The 26,745-nt window shown below is 42.2% G+C and overlaps 1 protein-coding gene across 1 annotated transcript in view; it reads right to left on the bottom strand.

Annotated features, from left to right (window-relative positions):
- LOC139764751 (protogenin-like) overlaps positions 1-26,745 on the bottom strand; it is a 1,310,239-nt gene that overhangs the window by 1,017,881 nt on the left and 265,613 nt on the right. Inside the window, exon 4 of the mRNA XM_071691615.1 lies at positions 5,901-6,006. Coding sequence (XP_071547716.1) covers positions 5,901-6,006 — 106 coding nt within the window. The remainder of the gene's footprint in view (positions 1-5,900; positions 6,007-26,745) is intronic.

Below are 26,745 nucleotides of genomic sequence, written 5' to 3'. Positions count from 1 at the left end.
TTCAAGATATTGACCTTCGTCTCATTCGAGGTCAAACGTTTGTCCACGAATTTGTAGCCATGACTACCAGTAATCAGATGAGTCTATCGTTAGTACCTCGTTATATCGAGATCATCGACAAGTTTCACGAGTTTTTGGAAACTTAACTTCTGTTGTAAGTTACACGTAACTATGTAAGTCGTGCCGTCTGGTCACGTACGATGTGTTACGTAGTTCGGCAATCATCTGGGTCGCTCGACCTGGACTACCTCCATTCTGTCATGTCTTTCCCCAAGTAGGTTGACCACGTCTTTCCCCAAGTAGGTTGACCACGTCTTTCCCCAAGTAGGTTGACCATGTCTTTCCCCAAGTAGGTTGACCATGTCTTTCCCCAAGTAGGTTGACCAGTCTTTCCCCAAGTAGGTTGACCATGTCTTTCCCCAAGTAGGTTGACCACGTCTTTCCCCGAGTAGGTTGACCATGTCTTTCCCCAAGTAGGTTGACCACGTCTTTCCCCAAGTAGGTTGACCAGTCTTTCCCCAAGTAGGTTGACCACGTCTTTCCCCAAGTAGGTTGACCATGTCTTTCCCCAAGTAGGTTGACCACGTCTTTCCCCATGTAGGTTGACCACGTCTTTCCCCATGTAGGTTGACCACGTCTTTCCCCAAGTAGGTTGACCATGTCTTTCCCCAAGTAGGTTGACCATGTCTTTCCCGAAGTAGGTTGACCACGTCTTTCCCCATGTAGGTTGACCACGTCTTTCCCCAAGTAGGTTGACCATGTCTTTCCCCAAGTAGGTTGACCACGTCTTTCCCCAAGTAGGTTGACCACGTCTTTCCCCATGTAGGTTGACCACGTCTTTCCCCAAGTAGGTTGACCATGTCTTTCCCCAAGTAGGTTGACCATGTCTTTCCCCAAGAAGGTTGACCACGTCTTTCCCTAAGTAGGTTGACCATGTCTTTCCCCAAGTAGGTTGACCATGTCTTTCCCCATGTAGGTTGACCACGTCTTTCCCCAAGTAGGTTGACCATGTCTTTCCCCAAGTAGGTTGACCAGTCTTTCCCCAAGTAGGTTGACCAGTCTTTCCCCAAGTAGGTTGACCATGTCTTTCCCCAAGTAGGTTGACCAGTCTTTCCCCAAGTAGGTTGACCATGTCTTTCCCCAAGTAGGTTGACCAGTCTTTCCCCAAGTAGGTTGACCACGTCTTTCCCCAAGTAGGTTGACCATGTCTTTCCCCAAGTAGGTTGACCACGTCTTTCCCCAAGTAGGTTGACCATGTCTTTCCCCAAGTAGGTTGACCAGTCTTTCCCCAAGTAGGTTGACCATGTCTTTCCCCAAGTAGGTTGACCAGTCTTTCCCCAAGTAGGTTGACCACGTCTTTCCCCAAGTAGGTTGACCATGTCTTTTCCCAAGTAGGTTGACCACGTCTTTCCCCAAGTAGGTTGACCATGTCTTTCCCCAAGTAGGTTGACCACGTCTTTCCCCAAGTAGGTTGACCACGTCTTTCCCCATGTAGGTTGACCACGTCTTTCCCCAAGTAGGTTGACCATGTCTTTCCCCAAGTAGGTTGACCATGTCTTTCCCCAAGAAGGTTGACCATGTCTTTCCCCAAGTAGGTTGACCAGTCTTTCCCCAAGTAGGTTGACCAGTCTTTCCCCAAGTAGGTTGACCATGTCTTTCCCCAAGTAGGTTGACCAGTCTTTCCCCAAGTAGGTTGACCATGTCTTTCCCCAAGTAGGTTGACCAGTCTTTCCCCAAGTAGGTTGACCACGTCTTTCCCCAAGTAGGTTGACCAGTCTTTCCCCAAGTAGGTTGACCACGTCTTTCCCCAAGTAGGATGACCATGTCTTTCCCCAAGTAGGTTGACCATGTCTTTCCCCAAGAAGGTTGACCATGTCTTTCCCCAAGTAGGTTGACCAGTCTTTCCCCAAGTAGGTTGACCATGTCTTTCCCCAAGTAGGTTGACCATGTCTTTCCCCATGTAGGTTGACCATGTCTTTCCCCAAGTAGGTTGACCACGTCTTTCCCCATGTAGGTTGACCACGTCTTTCCCCAAGTAGGTTGACCATGTCTTTCCCCAAGTAGGTTGACCATGTCTTTCCCCAAGTAGGTTGACCAGTCTTTCCCCAAGTAGGTTGACCACGTCTTTCCCCAAGTAGGTTGACCATGTCTTTCCCCAAGTAGGTTGACCACGTCTTTCCCCAAGTAGGTTGACCATGTCTTTCCCCAAGTAGGTTGACCATGTTTTTCCCCAAGTAGGTTGACCACGTCTTTTCCCAAGTAGGTTGACCACGTCTTTCCCCAAGTAGGTTGACCATGTCTTTCCCCAAGTAGGTTGACCATGTCTTTCCCCAAGTAGGTTGACCACGTCTTTCCCCAAGTAGGTTGACCACGTCTTTCCCCAAGTAGGTTGACCATGTCTTTCCCCAAGTAGGTTGACCATGTCTTTCCCCAAGTAGGTTGACCACGTCTTTCCCCAAGTAGGTTGACCACGTCTTTCCCCAAGTAGGTTGACCACGTCTTTCCCCAAGTAGGTTGACCACGTCTTTCCCCAAGTAGGTTGACCATGTCTTTCCCCAAGTAGGTTGACCATGTCTTTCCCCAAATAGGTTGACCATGTCTTTCCCCAAGTAGGTTGACCATGTCTTTCCCCAAGTAGGTTGACCACGTCTTTCCCCAAGTAGGTTGACCACAACTGGACACAATATGAGGAAGCCAAAGTGTGTTGTTAAGTGTGAGAGTAACTTTCCTGGACTTACATTAGGAGGCCAGACCAAGAATGTCATTCTGCCTTTCACTGCTCGTGTGTACTTCTTACATGGCTTGACGTCACCACACATTATCCTACACAAGTCCTTTTCCTTATTTACATGTACAGTTGCTTGCATTCTTATTTGTATTACTGATATGTCAAATTTTGCACATGTCAAAATCAAAACTTATTTGCCACCAGTTAATGCAGTTCCTGAGTTGTTATATTGTTTATGTTGTCGCTTTATTTACCAGTCATTAAGCTGTTGTTTATATTGTCGCTTTATTTACCAGTTCAGCATCATCCACAAATCTAGATATCCTACAACGCAGTCCATTACACTGGCCAACAAACATTTTGTCCCATCAAAACTAAAATTTGTTTCTTCTGTATTTTTGCAGGTAGGATCTAAATATGTTTTCAGAATGACTGTACCAACCATAGTTTTGTTCCAGCATACTTACGTATTATGACCCACAGTATCTATGTATTGTGCTCCAGGTTACAAAGCTGGAATCTTCTCCAGAATAAAACGACAGATGGTTTATATCGTGATCGCCATGTCGTTTTCAAAGAATTTTTCTCCCTTGAAGATGGTCTGGTGTTTTACATGATGTTCCTTCTGTTACTTGGCCACCAACATAACACAGATGAGTGGCGCTGGTTTATTGACTCATCAAAAGTAAACTTTTGCGAAAGAGTCGAAAATGTGGTACGTTTTCCGCGACTTTCGTGTTGACCAACATTACTGGTTATGTTGAACGTATCCTCGTAATGATTTGTCCGTGATCGCTTCCACTAAACGTTTGCCCAAAATCAACAATATGAACAAGATCCTTATTTGTATCTAAATCTATTTCTTTTTAACGCGAGTTCCTCCACCACTTGTGTTAGGGCATTAATAAACAAGGTAAAGAGTAGGTTATTCTTCCTACTGAGATATGGGTATGTCAACATGTCTCATCATTCGTGAGGGTATTAACGTTCCCAAGACACGTCACTGGTCTCTTCTCGTCTTGAAAGTCTGCAAGATCCTCCCACCTGCATGAAAGAGGCAACTGTGGTCTTGTTATGTTATCTAAACATATTATTTCCTCAAAGATCTTTCCCAATGTTCAGTCGTGATATGATAGTGTGTGTGTGTGTGTGTGTGTGTGTGTGTGTGTGTGTGTGTGTGTGTGTGTGTGTGTGTGTGTGTGTGTTGTTCTTGATTTCTTCATGTTCTCCATACCGGAGGAGTTGAAACTTATCTCCGTTGAAAAGCATGTTGTTCTCGGTTGCCCAGTTAAAGACTTGGGTTATGTCTCTTTGTAGCCTTTCGACATCTTCTATTGATGTGATTATCATACTTATTCTTGTATCATCTGCAAAGGATGATATGGAACTGTGGCTCGTGTGGGCCTTAATGTCAGATAGAAGTATGAGGAACAGGAGGGGCGCAAGTACACTTCCCTGGGGGACTGAGCTTTTTACTATGGAGGTACTGGAGATGGCATGGTTATAACTACGTGTTGTGATCTATTAATCAACAAGTTGTACATCCATCTCCCAATTTTTCCAGTTATTCCCATCTTTCCCATTTTCTTTGCTATGACACCATTGGTCACATTTGTCAAATGCTTTTGCAAAGTGTGTGTTCATCATTTTCTTTGTTTTCCAGAACTTGAACAATGGTATCATAATGGTCAAGCAAGTGAGAGAGGCAAGATGTTCCCGCCCTGAAACCATGTTGTCCTGGGTTATGTACATTGTTCACTTCCATAAATTCAGTCAGCTGGCCTCTTAGCACTCTTTCCAAGATTTTAATGATGTGCCGCCATCTTAATGGTATCGGTCGGTCGATAGTTTTTTGGGATTGCTTTGCTTGCACCTTTGTGGAGTGGGGCGATGTGGGTCAGTTTCAGGAATGATGGCAGAATGTAGAGGTTTTCTCCAGAGGATATTTAGTGCAGGTGCTAGAGGTGTCTTGCATTTCTTTATGAAGACTGAGAGCCATGAGTCCAGGCCTGGGGCTGAGTGCATGGCCATGCTCTCAATGGCTCTCTCGAAATCTTGTGTTGAGAAGGTGATATCTGCTGTGTGTACACTTGGGCCATTACTGTTTACCAAGAAGGCTCTTGCCTCATTTAATGTGGGTTTTGACTCGTTAAATAAAGATTCATATTACCTTTCTAGAATTTCACTCGTCACATGACAGTCGTCTGTAAAGTTACTCTGGGTTTTCAGTGGACCACTGGAGGTTGTGGCGACTAGAACAGAGAGGCTGGTGTAATACGAGGTTCTAATGGTATACTGGAAGGGCTGAGTAAGTGATGCCACAAGAGAGAATGGTATTGTGAGTTCTACAATTGGACAGACTGGTATAGTGAGTAATGCCACTGGTACAAAATGGTGTCACTACTGGGGCTGGTGTAGTGAATGGTGCCACTAGAGAGGCTGGTATACTGAGTGTTGCCACTGGAACAGAGAATGGTGCCACTAGAGAGGCTGGTATACTGAGTGTTGCCACTGGTACAGTGAATGGTGCCACTAGAGAGGCTGGTATACTGAGTGTTGCCACTGGTACAGAGAATGGTGCCACTAGAGAGGCTGGTGTAGAGAGTGATGCCACTTAAGAGAGTGATATGGAGTGATGCCACTTGTAAAGTGCCATTATATAGACTGTTAAGTTTATACCATTGGTGCAGTGAGTGGTGCCACTAGAGAGACTGATATATTGAGTGGTGCCACTGGAGACTAGTCCAGAGAGTGATGCCACCCGGACAGTGAGTATTGCCACTGGTACAGAAGTGGTACCTCTAGAGAGACTAGTATAATGCGTGGTACCACTGGGACAAGGTGTTGTGCCAAGATATAATGAATGGTGCCACTGGTACAATAAGTGGTACTACTGGTACAATAGGTGGTACCACTGATACAGTCAGTGGCACCACCAGTATAATAAGTAGTGCCAATGGTGCAGTGAGTGGGGCAAGTGGTTCAATGACGGGAGAGACTGGTATAGTAAGTGTCAACACTGGTATAGTAAGTGGCACCACTGGTATAGTGAGTGGTGCCACTAGTATAGTGAATTGGTACAGTGTGACACCACTGGTAGAGTAAGTGGCACCACTGGTAGAGTAAGTGGCACCACTGTGGTGCCACTGGTACAAGGTGGGCGTATACTTACTAGCAAGACGTAAGGTGATGGGGGGGCTAGTGATGATTCCAGCATGAGTGGTCACCAGGCATCGATACTCCCCTTCATCTGTGACACCCGAGCGACGGTGGATCATCTGGAATAACAACACAATCTGTCAGTACAACCGCACTACTAACACAACCCGTCAGTACTACCATCCTACTACCACAACCCGTCAGTACTACCATCCTACTAACACAACCTGTCAGTACTACCATCCTACTAACACAGTCCGTCAGTACTACCATCCTACTAACACAACCTGTCAGTACTACCATCCTACTAACACCTGTTAGTACTACCATCCTACTAACACAACCCGTCAGTACTACCATCCTACTAACACAGTCCGTCAGTACTACCATCCTACTAACATAACCCGTCAGTACTACCGTCCTACTAACACAACCTGTCAGTACTACCATCCTACTAACACAACCTGTCAGTACTACCATCCTACTAACACAACCCGTCAGTACTACCATCCTACCAACATAACCCGTCAGTACTACCATCCTACTAACATAACCCGTCAGTACTACCATCCTACTAACAAAACCCGTCAGTACTACCGTCCTACTAACATAACCCGTCAGTACTACCATCCTACTAACACAACCTGTCAGTACTACCATCCTACTAACATAACCCGTCAGTACTACCATCCTACTAACATAACCCGTCAGTACTACCATCCTACTAACAAAACCCGTCAGTACTACCGTCCTACTAACATAACCCGTCAGTACTACCATCCTACTAATACAACCTGTCAGTACTACCATCCCACTAACATAACCCGTCAGTACTACCATCCTACTAACATAACCTGTCAGTACTACCATCCTACTAACAAAACCCGTCAGTACTACCATCCTACTAACATAACCCGTCAGTACTACCATCCTACTAACACAACCTGTCAGTACTACCATCCTACTAACACAACCCGTCAGTACTACCGTCCTACCAACACAACCGGTCAGTACTACCATCCTACTAACACAACCTGTCGGTACTACCATCCTACTAACACAACCTGTCGGTACTACCATCCTACTAACACAACCTGTCAGTACAACCATCCTACTAACACAATCTGTCAGTACTACCGTCCTACTAATACAACCCGTCAGTGCTACCATCGTACTAACACAACCTGTCAGTTCTACCATCCTACTAACACAACCCGTCAGTACAACCGTCCTACTAACACAACCCGTCAGTACTACCATCCTACTAACACAACCTGTCAGTACTAACATCCTACTAACACAACCTGTCAGTACTACCATCCTACTAACAAAAACCTGTCAGTACTACCATCCTACTAACACAACCGGTTAGTTCTATCACCTACTAACACAATCAGTCAGTACTACCGTCCTACTAACACAACCTGTCAGTACAACCAATATACTAACAAAACCTGTCAGTACTACCATCTTACTAACACAACCCGTCAGTACTACCGTCCTACTAACACAACCCGTCAGTACTACCGTCCTACTAACACAACCAGTCAGTACTACCATCGTACTGACACGAACCGTCAGTACAACCGTCCTACATACACAACCTGTCAGTACAACCGTCATACTAACACAACCTGTCAGTACTACCATCCTACTAACACAATCTGTCAGTACTACCGTCCTACTAACACAACCTGTCAGTACTACCATCCTACTAACACAACCTGTCAGTGCAACCGTCCTACTAACACAAGCCGTCAGTACTACCATCCTACTAACACAACCCGTCAGTACGACCGTCCTACTAACACAACCTGTTAGTACAACCGTCCTACTAACACAACCCGTCAATACTACCATCCTACTAACACAACCCGTTAGTACTACCATCCTACTAACCCAAACTGTCAGTACAACCGTCCTATTAACACAACCCGTCATTACTACCATCCTACTAACATCTGTCAGTACTACCGTCCTACGAATACAACCTGCCAGTACTACCATCCTACTAACACAATCTGTCAGTACTACCGTCCTACTAACACAAACCAGTCAGTACTACCATCCTACTAACACAACCCGTCAGTTCTACCATCCTACTAACACAACCTATCAGTACAACCGTCCTATTAACACAACCCGTCAGTACTACCATCCTCCTAACACCTGTCAGTACTACCGTCCTACTAACAACCTGTCAGTACAACCGTCCAAACATAATCTGTCAGTACAACAGGATTACTAATACAAACTGTCAGTACTACCGTCCTACTAACACAACCTGTCAGTATCACCGTCCTACTAACACAAGCTATCAGTACTTCCATCTTAATAACACAACCTGTAATTATTACCATCCTACAAACACAACCTCAGCATTACAAACCCAATTCCACAATCTGTTAATATTATTCTACCAACACAACCTGTGTTGGGTACGAATGGAGTCAGGGAGGGAGAGAGAGAGAGAGAGAGAGAGAGAGAGAGAGAGAGAGAGAGAGAGAGAGAGAGAGAGAGAGAGAGAGAGAGAGAGAGCCAGGTAACTCTCCCAGGCCTGGCCACAGACACAAAGGTGAGGTACGACGCAAGTAGAACAACAAAGCCCGAATATGGACTTAGTCAGTAGATCTTACATAAAGGCATATTGCATGTATGGCCAACCTGGCACATCGTCTGGGCAAAATGTATCCAGAATTGTGTCAATAATCACTCGAGATTAAGCGTTGCTTGAACTAGTACTGTGAGAACCACCACATATGATGAGACATATCTCTGGTGCACATCACAATAAATAACTTTGTTTACTGACAGCCACAGAGCCAAACAGAGTCAGGGAAGAACTACCACAGGATAAAGTCAGCAGAACAGAGCATATTAACCCGTACAACAATACAGAGACAAGCCATACAACCTCCTTCATATATGTCAACATACAGGGACTGAAATCACATAGAACAAATACAATTCCATTTATAATTGTCTTGTTAAACGAGTCAAGTGCAGTATTTGCGGCCTTCACTGAAACACACAGTAAAGAGCACATGAATAGTGGTGTGTGGATCCCAAACCACAACGTGTACAGATGCAACAGGACTACATGATCATGTGGAGGAGTTGGACTGTATAATACAGTAGATACACTTATAACAACTGAACTCCTCAAATGATGTAGTAGAAGCTCTCGTTGTCAACACTGAAAACCCAAACCTGGTCATTGCAGTAATGTATAGACCAACTGACGCAAAGCCTCGTGAATTTACCCAACAAATAAGAAACATACAATCATGTCTCGACCTCCGAGGTAACCCAGTATCAGATATACTTGTCTTATGAAACTTCAATATACCACACAGTGAATGGAGACAGAGAGGAAATAACATCGTAGGTGAAACTACAAACACTTGAGGTAATTTGGATGAACAGCTGAGAGAGTTATTTGGACTATGTGCAAAGCTTGCCCTCAGTCAAAAAATAAAACCAAAATAACATCCTAAACTTAATCTTTACAAATACTGTGGACCTCATATCTGATATCACCATTCCAAACACCTTGATCACTACCTGATGGAACGTAAAACGCTGTGATCAGTGAGATGTGTGCGAGGAAACCCTGCTGAGTCCCACAAAAGAGGAGGAATGTGCAACAGACATATACCAGCGAGAAGAAAGCACAAGGCAGGCAACAGACATATACCAGCGAGAAGAAAGCACAAGGCAGGCAACAGACATATACCAGCGAGAAGAAAGCACAAGGCAGGCAACAGACATATACCAGCGAGAAGAAAGCACAAGGCAGGCAACAGACATATACCAGCGAGAAGAAAGCAACACGACCACTTTACACCAGGAGGAAAAGAACTGCAGATCTTCTACAGAAAACACAACTCACCCAGCAAAGGATAGGTAATCTATCATGTAGATTTTCAGACATAGACCATAAACTAAAAATGTCGTGTGAAATACAAGAAAAAGAAGAGCAAAAAGCTTTTAATGTGGGGGCTATGTGGGCCTGAGGGCTGCGGCTTCCAACAGCTTGGTCGACCAACGATCCAATCCAGCAGCCTGGGCCCAGCCCGGACTATGGGAGTGAAGATCCCCAAGACTTCACGTAATGATACGTTGTGTTAGTAGAATGGCAGCCTGGCTGGTGTGGTATACTTTGTAGGTACTTGTCCAATGCACTCTTGAACTTGTCTACCGTGCATCCCATGCTGTTTCTGGTGGTAGATGGCAAGGGCCCGCCGGGCCGCATGTTTAAGGTGTTCTCTCTTGTCGTCCATATGGCACCTTTGGATTTCAGAGGAAGTATTTTACAAAGTCTTCCATGTCTGTCCTGCCAGTAGCAGGTTATTCCCGAATGTAAGTTGGCAACCAGATCTTCTAGGATTTTCCAGGTATAGATGATGATGATATACCTCTCCCGTCTGCGTTCCAGGGAGTATAACCTCAGTGATTTCAGTCGTTCCCAGAACTTCAGTTCCTTTACCACATTAACATTGGCTGTAAACGATCTCTGGACAAATTCTTAATCTCGCCTTGTTGGGCGATGTTAGAACGCAACAGAATGCAATTCATGAAATAATCATTGGATTTTCTTCCCTTGTCTTGAAGGTCCGCAGGATCCAGCTTGCCATCCTTCTGGTGGAGACAACCGTTGTTTTGTCGTCTTCGCTGAAGGTTAGGTCGTTAGACATTATTACTCCAAGGTCTTTCACGTTATCCATCTGGTTTATGATAGCGTGTGTGTCTGTCAGGTATTCTTTTCCTTTTCTCTATCACGGTGGAGTTGAATTTATCTCGCGTGTTGTTCTTGGTTGCTCAGCAAATGACTTCTTTTATGTCTTTTTGTAGCCTTCTGGCATCTTCTATTGGTGTGATTATCATATTCTTGTATCATCTGCAAAGGATGATATGGAACTGTGGCTCACGTTTGCGTCACCGTCAGATACAAGTATGACGAACAGGAGGGGGGCAAGTAGTAACATGGGGACTGGGCTTGTTACTAATGAGGCACTGGAGATGGCATGGTTATAACTACGTGTTGTGATCTATTAATCAACAAGTTGTACATCCATCTCCCAATTTTTCCAGTTATTCCCATCTTTCCCATTTTCTGTGCTATGACACCATTGGTCACATTTGTCAAATGCTTTTGCAAAGTGTGTGTTCATCATTTTCTTTGTTTTCCAGAACTTGAACAATGGTATCATAATGGTCAAGCAAGTGAGAGAGGCAAGATGTTCCCGCCCTGAAACCATGTTGTCCTGGGTTATGTACATTGTTCACTTCCATAAATTCAGTCAGCTGGCCTCTTAGCACTCTTTCCAAGATTTTAATGATGTGCCGCCATCTTAATGGTATCGGTCGGTCGATAGTTTTTTGGGATTGCTTTGCTTGCACCTTTGTGGAGTGGGGCGATGTGGGTCAGTTTCAGGAATGATGGCAGAATGTAGAGGTTTTCTCCAGAGGATATTTAGTGCAGGTGCTAGAGGTGTCTTGCATTTCTTTATGAAGACTGAGAGCCATGAGTCCAGGCCTGGGGCTGAGTGCATGGCCATGCTCTCAATGGCCCTCTCGAAATCTTGTGTTGAGAAGGTGATATCTGCTGTGTGTACACTTGGGGCATTACTGTTTACCAAGAAGTCTCTTGGCTCGTTTAATGTGGTTTTTGACTCGCTAAATAAAAGATTCATATTACCTTTCTAAAATCTCACTCGTCACACTGAGATGTCTGCCACACAATGGGAAACCCTGCTGAGTACCACAACAGAGGAGAAATGTGTACATGACCACTTTGGTCCTCCAAACATGCAACAGACATATACCAGCGAGAAGAAAGCACAAGGCAGGCAACAGACATATACCAGCGAGAAGAAAGCACACAAGGTCTAGGTTAGAACGAGCAACACGACCACTTTACACGAGGCCCATTCTTCGGTTTCACTGGGCTAATGGAGTTTGTGGTCCTGAATTTGCATTTTGCATATAAGTAAAAATATTATGAGTTACATATCTATAATTTACGGCTTTCTTTCTCCTTTTCCTTCTGTTTCGTATGACACTTTCGGTCTATGTTCAATAATCCACCTGACAGGCTTGCTATCCTTTGCTGGGTGAGTTGTGTTTTCTGTAGAAGATCTGCAGTTCTTTTCCTCCTGGTGTAAAGTGGTCGTGTTGCTTTCTTCTCGCTGGTATATGTCTGTTGCCTGCCTTGTGCTTTCTTCTCGCTGGTATATGTCTGTTGGCTGCCTTGTGCTTTCTTCTCGCTGGTATATGTCTGTTGCCTGCCTTGTGCTTTCTTCTCGCTGGTATATGTCTGTTGCCTGCCTTGTGCTTTCTTCTCGCTGGTATATGTCTGTTGCCTGCCTTGTGCTTTCTTCTCGCTGGTATATGTCTGTTGCCTGCCTTGTGCTTTCTTCTCGCTGGTATATGTCTGTTGCATGTTTGGAGGACCAAAGTGGTCATGTACACATTCCTCCTCTGTTGTCGTACTCAGCAGGGTTTCTCACTCATCACATCCTCACACTTTATCCGTTTAATATCAAAACTGAAATTACTGAAAACGTTTCCACTGCTACGTTTTATTACTTCACTCAGTTTACGATCAGAGGGTATATGAGATGGTAAGATCACATACGAAGTCCACATTTCTTGTAAAGATTAAGTTCAGAGTGTTATTTACTCTAGTTGTATTTGGGTCATTTGTTGGCTGAGGGAGAACATTTCACATAGCCTGGAGAACTGTTTTGTAGGTGTTCATTCCCAGCTGCTTCAAGTGTCAGCATTTTCCACAACGATGATACTTCCTGTCTCCATCTAATATGGGTTAGGTTAGGTGTCCTAAGTATATCTAAGTATATCTGATACTGGGTTACCTCGGAGGTCGAGGCATGATTGTATGTTTCTTATTTGTTGGGTAAATTCACGAGGCTTTGCGTCAGTTGGTCTATACATTACTGCAATGACCAGGTTTGGGTTTTCAGTGTTGACAACGAGAGCTTCTACTACATCATTTGAGGAGTTCAGTTGTTATAAGTGTATCTACTGTATTATACAGTCCAACTCCTCCACATGATCATGTAGTCCTGTCGCATCTGTACACGTTGTGGTTTGGGATCCACACACCACTATTCATGTGCTCTTTAGTGTGTGTTTCAGTGAAGGTCGCAAATACTGCACTTGACTCGTTTAACAAGGACAATTATAAATGGAATTGTATTTGTTCTATGTGATTTCAGTCCCTGTATGTTGACATATATGAAGGAGGTTGTATGGCTTGTCTCTGTATTGTTGTACGGGTTAATATGCTCTGTTCTGCTGACTTTATCCTGTGGTAGTTCTTCCCTGACTCTGTTTGGCTCTGTGGCTGTCAGTAAACAAAGTTATTTATTGTGATGTGCACCAGAGATATGTCTCATCATATGTGGTGGTTCTCACAGTACTAGTTCAAGCAACGCTTAATCTCGAGTGATTATTGACACAATTCTGGATGGTAGAAATCTGCATCCTTCCCCATACCGACATTTACCTTTCTTCACTCAGTTCAAATATTTTTCTAGGGAATTTCAGTTCAAATTTTCCCCGACAATACATTCCAGTCTTGCCATACGTGCAATTTCTCTTCATGTAATATCTAAAGACTTTATCCATCCCCGGGATTTGTTGTTCACTTAATAGTGTCGTATGACGCCCACTCCGTGTTTGTGGCCAGACCGGAGAGTTTCCCGGCTTCCGCTGTCTTACTGTGTTCCACCCCAACTCCCTCCATACCTGAGTTAGCGTCTCTATTTCCTTCTGCGCCCATATCTGTGCTAGAAGTTTCTTAGCCTCCACTTTCTCCCTCTTTTTTCATACTTAGAAAGGCGTCTCTGCCACTCACTGTGCTTGTGTCTGTGGTTGCAGTATCCACACCTCCACATTCAACATGAATTTCCAGTGTCAGGGTCTAGTAGGTTTACTAGATCAATCTTCACGAAGGCGTTTCACATTTCCGAGTTTTCGTCTGGGCCTACGATGGACGTGATGTCCTTTAACCTTTTCCCACATGTTGTAATACGAAGGTTGAGCTTTCGCGTAACCTTGCCTAAATAGCCTCAGATTCCCATCTAATGCCTCTAAACGTCTGCAAAACCTAATCAACACATACCGTCTGCCTGTAAAACACTTCTAACATATTTGATAATTTCATGATTTTGCAAAATTGATGTGAAGGTTCTCTCTCATTATAAGCAAGCATTTCCTGTTCACTGCATAAGGAGGTCCTGAAATATACCATTTTCTGGTATATTTATGTTCTGTTTACAACGACGGCAAGGTAGCGGGTTTGGATAGTATTGTAGTGGAATTTATTAAAAAAGAGGGTGAATGTGTTGTTGACAGGTTGGTAAAGATATTCAATGTATCTATGCTTCATGGTGAAGTGCCTGAGGATTAGCGTAATACATGCATATTACCATTGTACAAAGGCAAAGGGAATAAAGATGAGAGTTCAAATTACAGAGGTATAAGTTTGTTGAGTATTCCTGGGAAATAATATGGGAGAGTATTCACTGACAGGGTAAAGGTAAGTACAGAGCATCAAATTAGGTAAGAGCAGTGTGGTTTCAGAAGTGGTAGAGGAAGTGTGGATCTGGTGTTTGCTTTGAAGAATGTATGTGAGAAATACTTAGAAAAACAGATGGATCTGTATGTAGCATTTATGGATCTGGAGAAGGCATATGACACAGATGATAGCGAAGCTTTGTGGAAGGTATTAAGAGTATATGGTGTGGGAGGTAAGTTGCTAAAAGCAGTGAAAAGATATCATGTGTAAGAGTAGGAGGAGAGTAAAGTGACTGGTTCCCAGTGAATGTCAGTTTGCGATCGGGGTGCGTGATGTCTTCCATGGTTGCTTAATCTGATTATGGATGGGGTTGTTAGGGAGGTGAATGCAAGAGTGTTGGAGAGAGGGGTAAGTATGCAGTCTGTTGTGGATGAGAAGGCTTGGGAAGTGAGTCAGTTGTTGTTCGCTGATGATATAGCGCTGGTGGCTGATTCGGGTGAGAAACTGTAGAAGTTGGTGGATGAGTTTGGTAAAGTGTGTGAAAGAAGAAAGCTGAGAGTAAATGTGAATAAGAGAAAGGTTATTACCTACGGTAAGGTTGAGGGACATGTAAACTGAGAGGTAATTTTGAATGGAGAAAAACTGGAGGAAGTGAAGTGTTTTAGATATCTGGGAGTGGATTTAGCATAGGATGGAACCATGGAAGCGGAAGTCAGTCACAGGGTGGAGGAGGGAGCGAAGGTTCTGGGGGCGTTGAATAATAGATGGAAGGCGAGAACGTTATCTCGGAGAGCAAAAATGGGTATGTTTGAAGGAATAGTGGTTCCAACAATGTTATATGGTTGCGAGGCGTGGGCTATAGATAGGGTTGTGCGGAGGAGGGTGGATGTGTTGGAAATGAGATGTCTGAGGACAATATGTGGTGTGAGGGGGTTTGATCGAGTAAGTAATGAAAGGGAAAGAGAGATGTGTGGTAATAAAAAGAGTGTGGTTGAGAGAACACAAGAGGGTGTATTGAAATGGTTTGGTCACATGGAGAGAATGAAACAGGAAAGATTGACGGGGGATGTGTGTCAGATGTGGAGGGAGAGAGGAGAAGTGGGAGACCAAATTGGAGGTGGAAGGATAGAGTGAAAAAAGATTTTGAGTGATCGGGGCCTGAACATACAGGAAGGTGAAAGGCGTGCAAGGATGAGAGTGAATTGGAACGATGTGGTATACCGGAGTCGACGTGCTGTCAGTGGATTGAACTAGGGCATGTGAAGTGTCTGAGGTAAACCATGGAAAGTTTTGTGGGGCCTGGATGTGGAAAGGGAGCTGTGGTTTCGGTGCATTATACATGATAGCTAGAGACTGAGTGTGAACGAATGTGTCCTTTGTTGTATTTTCCTAGCGCTACCTCGGGCGTGCGCGGGTGGAGGGGGGGGTGACATTTTATGTGTGGCGGGGTGGCGAAGAGAATGGATGAAGGCAGCAAGTATGGATATGTACATGTGTACATATGTATATGTCTGTGTATGTATATGTAACTATACGTTGAAATGTATAGGTATGTATATGTGCGTGTGTGGGAGTTTATGTGTATACATGTGTATGTGGGTGGGTTGGGCCATTCGCCTGTTTCCTTACGCGACCTCGCTTACGCATGAGACAGCGCCTAGGTATAATAATAATATATATATATATATATATATATATATATATATATATATATATATATATATATATATATATATATTGGAAAGGATCTCAATTTTGCGCGTTACCAAGTATATTACTAATAGTCCAAGGGGAAAATGAAACACGATAAGTTCCCAAGTGCACTTTCGTGTATTAATCATATCATCAGGGGAGACACAAGAGAGAAATATAACAGTCAGTTGATATAAAACGAAGAGACGTAGCTAGGACGCCATATGGTAAACATGCGATTGTCCAAGACAGACAACGAGCGTTCATAAACTTATCATTTTACAAATTTATCAACACTAAAGTTATCTAATTTGTATAGACCATCACTAATATCAAGATTATAATCTTTTGTGTATTTAAGAACAGAAGATTACTCTAAAGTTATCTAATTTGTATTGACCATCACTAATATTAAGATCATATTTTTTTGTGTGTATTTAAGAACAGAAGATTCAATGATATTTCTCGTGGTAATAGAGTTAGACTTAATGACTGAGATGGCATTACTCCAGTCAATACAATGATCATAGTTTTTAACGTGATTAAACAAAGTATTTGATTCTTGTCCCGTTCTTATACTATATCTATGTTGCTTAAGTCTAACAGAAAGATCCTTACCAGTCTGCCCAACGTAAAACTTATCAAAATTTCTACATGGCACTTTATTGATACACTCAGGAGAATTTTCTGGTGAATTCCTGATTAAGATATTCTTTATAGTATTATTGTTGCTGAGGGCAACATTTACATTAACGGATTTAAACAACATGGAAATTAAAGTAAAATCATTATCAAAAGGGAGAACTAAAAGATTCTTGGTGTCAATGGGAGGTTTGGGCTCAACTCTATAAAATGATTTCTTTGCTAACTTAAGGGATTCATCAATGAAAGATCTAGGGTACTTTAACCTAGATATATTCTATTGGATCTAAGTTAAAGTACCCTAGATCTTTCTTTGATAAAATCCCTTAAGTTAGCAAAGAAATCATTTTATAGAGTTGAGCCCAAATCTCCCAATGACACCAAGAATCTTATAGTTCTCCCTTTTAATAGCAATTTTACTTTACTTCCCATGTTGCTTAAATCCGTCAATGTAAATGTTGCCTTCAGCAACAATAATACTATAAAGAATATCTTCATCAGGAATTCACCAGAACTTTCTCCTGGGTGTATCAATAAAGTGCCATGTAGAAATTGTGATAAGTTTTACGTTGGGCAGACTGGTAAGGATCTTTCTGTTAGACTTAAGCAACATAAATATAGTATAAGAACGGGACAAGAATCATATGCTTTGTTTAATCACGTCAAAAACTCTGATCATTGTATTGACTGGAGTAAAGCCATCTCAGTTATTAATGCTTACTCTATTACCACGAGAAATATCATTGAATCTTCCGTTCATAAATACACAAAAAATTATGATCCTAATATTAGTGATGGTCAATACAAATTAGATAACTATAGTGTAATCTTCTGTTCTTAAATACACAAAAGATTATAATCTTAATATTAGTGATGGTCTATACAAATTAGATAACTTTAGTGTTGATAAAATTTGTAAAATGATAAGTTTATGATACGCTCATTGTCTGTCTTGGACAATCGCATGTTTACCAAATGGCGTCCTAGCTACATCTCTTCGTTTTATATCAACTGACTGTTATATTTCTCTCCTGTGTCTCCCCTGATGATATGATTAATACTCGAAAGTGCACTTGGGAACTTATCGTGCTTCATTTCCTCGTGGACTCAATAGGAATATATATATATATATATATATATATATATATATATATATATATATATATATATATATATATATATAGAGAGAGAGAGAGAGAGAGAGAGAGAGAGAGAGAGAGAGAGGTTTTCAGAAAAGAAGAATGTTGGGGAGAAGAGAGTGGTGAGAGTAAGTGAGCTTGGAAAGGACACTTGTGTGAGGAAGTAATAAGAGAGATTGAGTGAAGAATGGCAGAAGGTGAGAGCAAGTGAGGTAAGGAGGGTGGGAGGAATGGGATGTATTTAGGGAAGCAGTGATGGGTTGCGCAAAAGATGGATGTGGTATGAGAACGGTGGGAGGTGGACAGATTAGAAAGGGTAGTGAATGGTGGGATGAAGAAATAAGATAATTAGGGAAAGAGAAGAGAGAGGGGTTTGGACGATTTTTGCAGGGTACCGCAAATTACTGGGAGATGTATAAAAGAAAGCGGCAGGAGGTCAAGAAAAAGGTGCAAGAGGTGAAAAAGAGGGCAAATGAGAGTTGGGGTGAGAGAGTATCATTAAATTTTAGGGACAATAAAAAGATGTTTTGGAGGAGGTAAATAAAGTGCGTGAGACAGAGAACAAATTGGAACATCGGTGAAGGGGGCAAATGGGGAGGTAATAAGTAGTGGTGAAGTGAGAAGGAGATGGAGAGTATACTTTGAAGGTTTGTTTAATGTGTTTGATGACAGAGTGGCAGATATAGGGTGTTTTGGTCGGGGTGGTGTGCGAAGCGAGAGGGTCATGGAGAAAGGTTTGGTGAAAAGAAAGAGGTAGTGAAGGCTTTGCGGAAGATGAAAGCCAGCAAGGCGGCGGGTTTGGATGATATTGCAGTGGAATTTAAAAAAAAAAAAGGGGGGGGGGGCTGACAGTGTTCTTGATTGGTTGGTAAGGATATTCAATGTATGTATCATTCATAGTGGTGTCTGAGGACTGGCGGAATGCATGCATAGTGCCATTGTACAAAGGCAAAGGGGATAAAGGTGAGTGGTCAAATTACAAAGGCATAAGTTAGTTGAGTATTCCTGGGAAATTAAATGGGAGGGTATTGACTTAGTGTGGTTTCAGAAGTGGTAGAGGATGAGTGGATCAGGTGTTTGCTTTGAAGAATGTAAGTGAGAAATACTTAGAAAAACAGATGTATTTGTATGTGGCATTCATGGATCTGGAGAAGGCATATGATAGAGTTGATGGAGATGTTCTGTGAAAGGTATTAAGATCATATGGTGTGGGAGGTAAGTTGCTTGAAGCAGTGGAAAGTTTTTATCAAGGATGTAAGGCATGTGTACGTGTAGGAAGAGAGGAGAGTGATTGGTGGCCAGTGAATGTAGGTTTGCGGCAGGGGTGCGTGATGTCTTCCATGGTTGTTTAATTTGTTTATGGATGGGGTTGTTAAGGTGGTAAATGCAAGAGTTTTGGAGAGAGGGGCAAGTATGTAGTCTGTTGTGGATGAGAGGGCTTGGGAAATGAGTCAGTTGTTGTTCGCTGATGATATACCGCTGGTGGCTGATTCGGGTGAGAAACTGTAGAGGTTGGTGAATGAGTTTGGTAAAGTGTGTGAAAGAAGAAAGCTGAGAGTAAATGTGAATAAGAGCAAGGTTATCAGGTTCAGTAGGGTTGAGAGCCATGTTAATTGTGTGTTAAGTTTGAATGGAGGAAAACTAGAGGAAGTGAAGTGTTTCAGATATCTGGGAGTAGATTTAGCAGCGGATGGAACCATGGAAGCGGATGTGAATCACAGGGTGGGAGAGGGGGAAAAGGTACTGGGAGCGTTGAAGAATGTGTGGAAGGCGAGAACGTTGTCTCAGAGAGCAAAAATGGGTATGTTTGAAGGAATAGTGGTTCCAACAATGTTATATGGTTGCAAGGCGAGGACTATAGATAGGGCTGTGCGGAGGAGGGTTGATGTGTTGGATATGAAATGTTTAAGGAAAATATGTGGTGTGAGGTGGTTTGATCGAGTAAGTAATGTAAGGGTAAGAGAGATGTGTGGTAATAAAAAAGTGTTGTTGAGAGAGCAGAAGAGGGTGTATTGAAATGGTTTGGTCACATGGAGAGAATGAGTGAGGAAAGATTGACCAAGAGGATATATGTCTCACAGGTGGAGGGAGGGAGAAGTGGGAGACCAAATTGGAGGTGGGAGGATGGAGTGAAAAAGATTTTGAGCGATCGGAGCCTGAACATACAGGAGGGTGAAAGGTGTGCAAGGAATAGAGTGAATTGGAACTGTGTGGTATACCGGGGTCGACGTGCTGTCAGTGGATTGAACCAGGGCATGTGAAGCGTCTGGGGTAAAGCATGGAAAGTTTTGCGGGGCCTGGATGTGGAAAGGGAGCTGTGGTTTCGGATCATTATACATGACAGCTAGAGACAGTGTGAACGATTGTGGCCTTTGTTGTCTTTTCCTGGCGCGCGCAGGAGGGGGGGGGGGGTGTCATTTCAAGTGTGGCGCTGTGGCGATGAGCATGGATGAAAGCAGCAAGTATGAATTATGTACATGTGTATATATGTATATGTTTGTGTATGTATATATATGTATACGTTAAAATGTATGGGTATGTATATGTGCGTGTGTGGACATGTATGTATATACATGAGGATGTGGGTGGGTTGGGATGTTCTTTCGTCTGTTTCCTTGCGCCACCTCGCTAACGCGGGAGACAGCGACAAAGTATAATAAATAAATAATATATATATATATATATATATATATATATATATATATATATATCTTTTTTTTTTTTTTTTTCGTTTTTTTTTTGCTTTGTCGCTGTCTCCCGCGTTTGCGATGTAGCGCAAGGAAACAGACGAAAGAAATGGCCCAACCCACCCCCCATACACATGTATATACATACGTCCACGCACGCAAATATACATACCTACACAGCTTTCCATGGTTTACCCCAGACGCTTCACATGCACTGATTCAATCCACTGACAGCACGTCAACCCCGGTATACCACATCGATCCGATTCACTCTATTCCTTGCCCTCCTATCACCCTCCTGCATGTTCAGGCCCCGATCACACAAAATCTTTTTCATTCCATCTTTCCACCTCCAATTTGGTTTCCCACTTCTCGTTCCCTCCACCTCCGACACATATATCCTCTTGGTCAATCTTTCCTCACTTATTCTCTCCATGTGCCCAAACCATTTCAAAACACCCTCTTCTGCTCTCTCAACCACGCTCTTTTTATTTCCACACATCTCTCTTACCCTTACGTTACTTACTCGATCAAACCACCTCACACCACACATTGTCCTCAAACATCTCATTTCCAGCACATCCATCCTCCTGCGCACAACTCTATCCATAGCCCACGCCTCGCAACCATACAACATTGTTGGAACCACTATTCCTTCAAACATACCCATTTTTGCTTTCCGAGATAATGTTCTCGACTTCCACACATTCTTCAAGGCTCCCAGGATTTTCGCCCCCGTCCCCCACCCTATGATCCACTTCCGCTTCCATGGTTCCATCCGCTGCCAGATCCACTCCCAGATATCTAAAACACTTTACTTCCTCCAGTTTTTCTCCATTCAAACTTACCTCCCAACTGACTTGACCCTCAACCCCTACTGTACCTAATAACCTTGCTCTTATTCACATTCACTCTTAACTTTCTTCTTTCACACACTTTACCAAACTCAGTCACCAGCTTCTGCAGTTTCTCACATGAATCAGCCACCAGCGCTGTATCATCAGCGAACAACAACTGACTCACTTCCCAAGCTCTCTCATCCCCAACAGACTTCATACTTGCCCCTCTTTCCAAACTCTTGCATTTACCTCCCTAACAACCCCATCCATAAACAAGTTAAACAACCATGGAGACATCACACACCCCTGCCGCAAACCTACATTCACTGAGAACCAATCACTTTCCTCTCTTCCTACACGTACACATGCCTTACATCCTCGATAAAAACTTTTCACTGCTTCTAACAACTTGCCGCCCACACCATATATTCTTAATACCTTCCACAGAGCATCTCTATCAACTCTATCATATGCCTTCTCCAGATCCATAAATGCTACATACAAATCCATTTGCTTTTCTAAGTATTTCTCACATACATTCTTCAAAGCAAACACCTGATCCACACATCCTCTACCACCTTTGAAACCACACTGCTCTTCCCCAATCTGATGCTCTGTACATGCCTTCACTCTCTCAATCAATACCCTTCCATATAATTTACCAGGAATACTCAACAAACTTATACCTCTGTAATTTGAGCACTCACTCTTATCCCCTTTGCCTTTGTACAATGGCACTATGCACGCATTCCGCCAATCCTCAGGCACCTCACCATGAGTCATACATACATTAAATAACCTTACCAACCAGTCAACAATAGAGTCACCTCCTTTTTTAATAGATTCCACTGCAATACCATCCAAACCTGCTGCCTTGCCGGCATATATATATATATATATATATATATATATATATATATATATATATATATATATATATATATATGTCTCCCGCGTTTGCGAGGTAGCGCAAGGAAACAGACTTATATTCCTATAAGCCCCCGCAAAATTGTGATCCCCTGGGGATAGGGGAGAAAGAATACTTCCCACGTATTCCCTGCGTGTCGTAGAAGGCGACTAAAAGGGGAGGGAGCGGGGGGCTGGAAATCCTCCCCTGTCTTTTTTTTTTTTTTTTTAATTTTCCAAAAGAAGGAACAGAGAATTGGGCCAGGTGAGGGTATTCCCTCAAAGGCCCACTCCTCTGTTCTTAACGCTACCTCGCTAATGCGGGAAATGGCGAATAGTTTGAAAGAAAGAAGAAATATATATATATATATCTGTTTGCCCTTTTAGAAAGTCAAAATACAAGGAGGGGAGGGTTTCTAGCCCCCGCTCCCGTCCCCTTTAGTCGCCTTCTACGACACGTGAAGAATGCGTGGGAAGTATTCTTTGATAAGGATATTTAATGTATGTATGATTCATGGTGAGGTGCCTGAGGATTGGCGGAATGCTTGCATATTGCCATTGTACAAACGCAAAGGGGATAAGAGTGAGTGCTCAAATTACAGAGGTATAAGTTTGTTGAGTATTCCTGGGAAATTATATGGGAGGGTATTGATTGAGAGGGTGAAGGCATGTACAGAGCATCAGATTGGGGAAGAGCAGTGTGGTTTCAGAAGTGGTAGAGGATGTGTGGATCAGGTGTTTGCTTTGAAGAATGTATGTGAGAAATACGTAGAAAAGCAAATGAACCTGTATGTAGCATTTATGGATCTGGAGAAGGCATATGATACAGTTGATAGAGATGCTTTGTGGAAGGTATTAAGAATATATGGTGTGGGAGGCAAGTTGTTAGAAGCAGTGAAAAGCTTTTATCGAAGATGTAAGGCATGTGTACGTGTAGGAAGAGAGGAAAGTGATTGGTTCTCAGTGAATGTAGGTTTGCGGCAGGGGTGTGTGATGTCTCCATGGCTGTTTAATTTGTTTATGGATGGGGTTATTAGGGAGGTGAATGCAAGAGTTTTGGAAAGAGGGGCAAGTATGCAGTCTGTTGTGGATGAGAGAGCTTGGGGAAGTGAGTCAGTTGTTGTTCGCTGATGATACAGCGCTGGTGGCTGATTCATGTGAGAAACTGCAGAAGCTGGTGACAGTTTGGTAAAGTGTGTGAAAGAAGAAAGTTGAGAGTAAATGTGAATAGGAGCAAGGTTATTAGGTACAGTAGGGTTGAGGGTCAAGTCCATTGGGAGGTACGTTTGAATGGAGAAAAACTGGAGGAAGTGAAGTATTTTAGATATCTGGGAGTGGATTTGGCAGCGATGGTATCATGGAAGCGGAAAGTGAATCATAGGTGGGGGAAGGGGCGAAAATTCTGGGAGCCTTGAAGAATGTGTGGAAGTCGAGAACATTATCTCGGAAAGCAAAAATGGGTATGTTATGAAGGAATAGTGGTTCCAACAATGTTGTATGGTTGCGAGGCGTGGGCTATGGATAGAGTTGTGCGGAGGAGGGTGGATGTGCTGGAAATAGATGTCTGAGGACAATAATGTTGTGTGAGGGTTCGATCGAGTAGTATGAAAGGAAAGAGAGATGTGTGTAATAAAAAGAGTGTGGTTGAGAGAACACATTAGGGTAGTATTGAAAAGGTTTGCACCATGAAGAATGAAACAGAAAAATGACGGGGGATGTGTGTCCGATGTGGAGGGAGGTAGAGAGAAGTGGGAAACCAAAATGTAGTGGAAGGAATAGAGTGGAAAAAAAAAAAAAAGAATTTTTTTTTTGAGTGGAAATCGGGGCCTGAACATACAGGAGGTGAAAGGCGGTGCAAGGATGAGAGTGTAATTGGAACGATGTGTATACCGGAGTCCGAACGTGCAGTCAGAGGATAGAACTTTAGGCATGTGAAGTGTCTGAGGTAAACCAGTGGAAATTTTTTGTGGGGCCTGGATGTGGAAAGGGAGCTGTGTTTCGGTTCATTATACATGAGTAGCAATGAATACTGAGTGGAACGAATGTGTCTTTGTTGTATTTCCTAGCGCTACCCTCGGGGCGTGCGCGGGTGGAGGGGTTGACATTTTATGTGTGGCTGGGGTGGGGCGAGAGAAGGTGAAAGCAGCAAGATGGAATCTGTACATGAGTACATATGTATTGTCTGTGTATGTAATATTAACTAAACGTTGAAATGTAAAGGTATATTATATGTCGTGTGTGGTGAGTTTATGTGTATACATGTGGTATGTGGGTGTTTTTGGGCCATTCGCCCTGTTTCCTTAACGCGACCTCGCTTACGCATGAGACAGAGCGCCTGGTATAATAATAATATATATATCTATATAATATATAATATTATATATTATAATATATATATATATATATATTTGGAAAAGGAACTCAATTTTGGCGTTACCCAAGATATACCCTAAAGTCCAAGGGAAAATGAAACACGTTTAAGTCCCAAAGTGCACTTTCGTGTATTAATCATATCAACAGGGTAGACACAAGAAGAGAAATAAACATTCAGTTTGAAAAAAACTAGAGACGTAGCTATGACCCATATGGGTAGAAAACATGCGATTGTCCAAACAGACAACGAAGCTTCATAAACTTATCATTTTTAACAAATTTACATCAACACGAAAGTTATCTAATTTGTATAGACCACACTAATATCAAGAATATCATCTTATTGTGAATGTTAAGAACAAAGATACACTAAAGTTATCCTAATTTGTATTGACCAACACTAATATAAGAACATACATTTTTTGTTGTATTTAAGAACAGAAGATTCAAATGATAATTCTCGTGGTAAAAGAGTTAGACCTTATAAACTGAGAAGGCATTACTCCAGTCCATACAATGATCATAGTTTTTTAAACAGTGATTAAACAAAGATTTGATTCTTGTCCTTCTTAAACTATATATCTATGTGCTATAAGATCCAACAGAAAATCCTTACCATCTGCCCAACGTAAAAAACTTATCCAAATTTCTACATGGCACTTTGATTGATACACTCAGTAGAATTTACTTGGTGAATTCCTGATTAAGATATTCCTTTGATAGTAAATAGTTTGCTGAAGGCAACATTTACATTAACGGATTTAAACACCATGAAATTAAAGTAAAATCATTATCAAAATGGAGAACAAAAGATTCTTGGTGTCATGGAGTTTGGGCTCAACTCTATAAAATGGATTTCTTTGCTAACTTAAGGTATCATCATTGAAAAGATCTAGGGTACTTTAACCTAGATATATACCTATTGGATCTAAGTTAAAGTACCCAGACTTTCTTTGATAAAATCCCATAAGTTTAGCAAAGAAATACATTTTATAGAGTGAGAATCCCAAATCTCCCAATGACACCAAGAAATCTTATAGTTCTCCCATTTAATCGCAAATTTTACTTTACTCCCAATGTTGCTTAAATCCGTCAATGTAAATGTGCCTTCAGCAACAATAATACTATAAAGAATATCTGCATCAGGAATTCACCAGAACTTTCTCCTGGGGTGTTAATCAATAAAGTGCCATGTAGAAATTGTTGATACAGTTTTTACGTTGGGCAGACTGGTAAGGATCTTTCTAGTTAGAACTTAAGCACCAAATAAATAAAGTATAAGAACGGGGAGACAAAATCTAATCTTATGTTTAAGGTCACGGGGGGGAGTCAAAAAACTCTGAATCATTGTTGGGTTGACTTTGGGGGAGTAAGGGCTGTCGGGTGGGGGGGGGGGTTCAACTCATTTATCATTAATTGCTGGGGTATAAGCTGCTACATTACCTTTGAGCGAAAATTTCAATGAAGCTCTGTAGCCTGGTAGAGATACTTGGTAACGTACACAGTAAGCGATTAATAATACTGATGAGATCCAAATAGTCTGAACATTTATGAAGGTCAATACAAATTATATAACATAGTGTAATCTTCTGTTCTTAAATACACAAAAGAATTATAATCTTACATATTAGTGATGGTCTATCCAAATTATGATAATTTAGTGTTGTGATAAAATTGTAAAATGATAAGTTTATGATACGCTCATTGTCCTGTCTTTGGACAATCCATGTTTACCAATGGCTGACCTAGCTACATCACTTCGTTTTATATCAACTGACTGATATATTTCTCCTTGTTTCTCCTCCTGATGATATGCTTAATACACGAAAGTGCACATTGGGAACTTATCGTGGCTTCATTTCCTCGTGGACTCAATAGGAATAAATAAATATATATTATAATATATATAAATATATAATATATACATATAAATAATATATAATAATATATATAGAAGACAGAGAGCGAGAGAGAGAAGAGAGAGAGAGAGAGAGTATTTTCAGAAAGAAGAAATTTGGGGAGAAGAGAGTGGTGA

This window comes from Panulirus ornatus, chromosome 51 (assembly GCF_036320965.1).
Source record: "Panulirus ornatus isolate Po-2019 chromosome 51, ASM3632096v1, whole genome shotgun sequence".
Taxonomy (NCBI): Eukaryota; Metazoa; Arthropoda; class Malacostraca; order Decapoda; family Palinuridae; genus Panulirus; species Panulirus ornatus.
The sequence above is the reverse complement of the archived record's forward strand: the minus strand, read 5'-3'. Positions and strand labels throughout refer to the sequence as shown.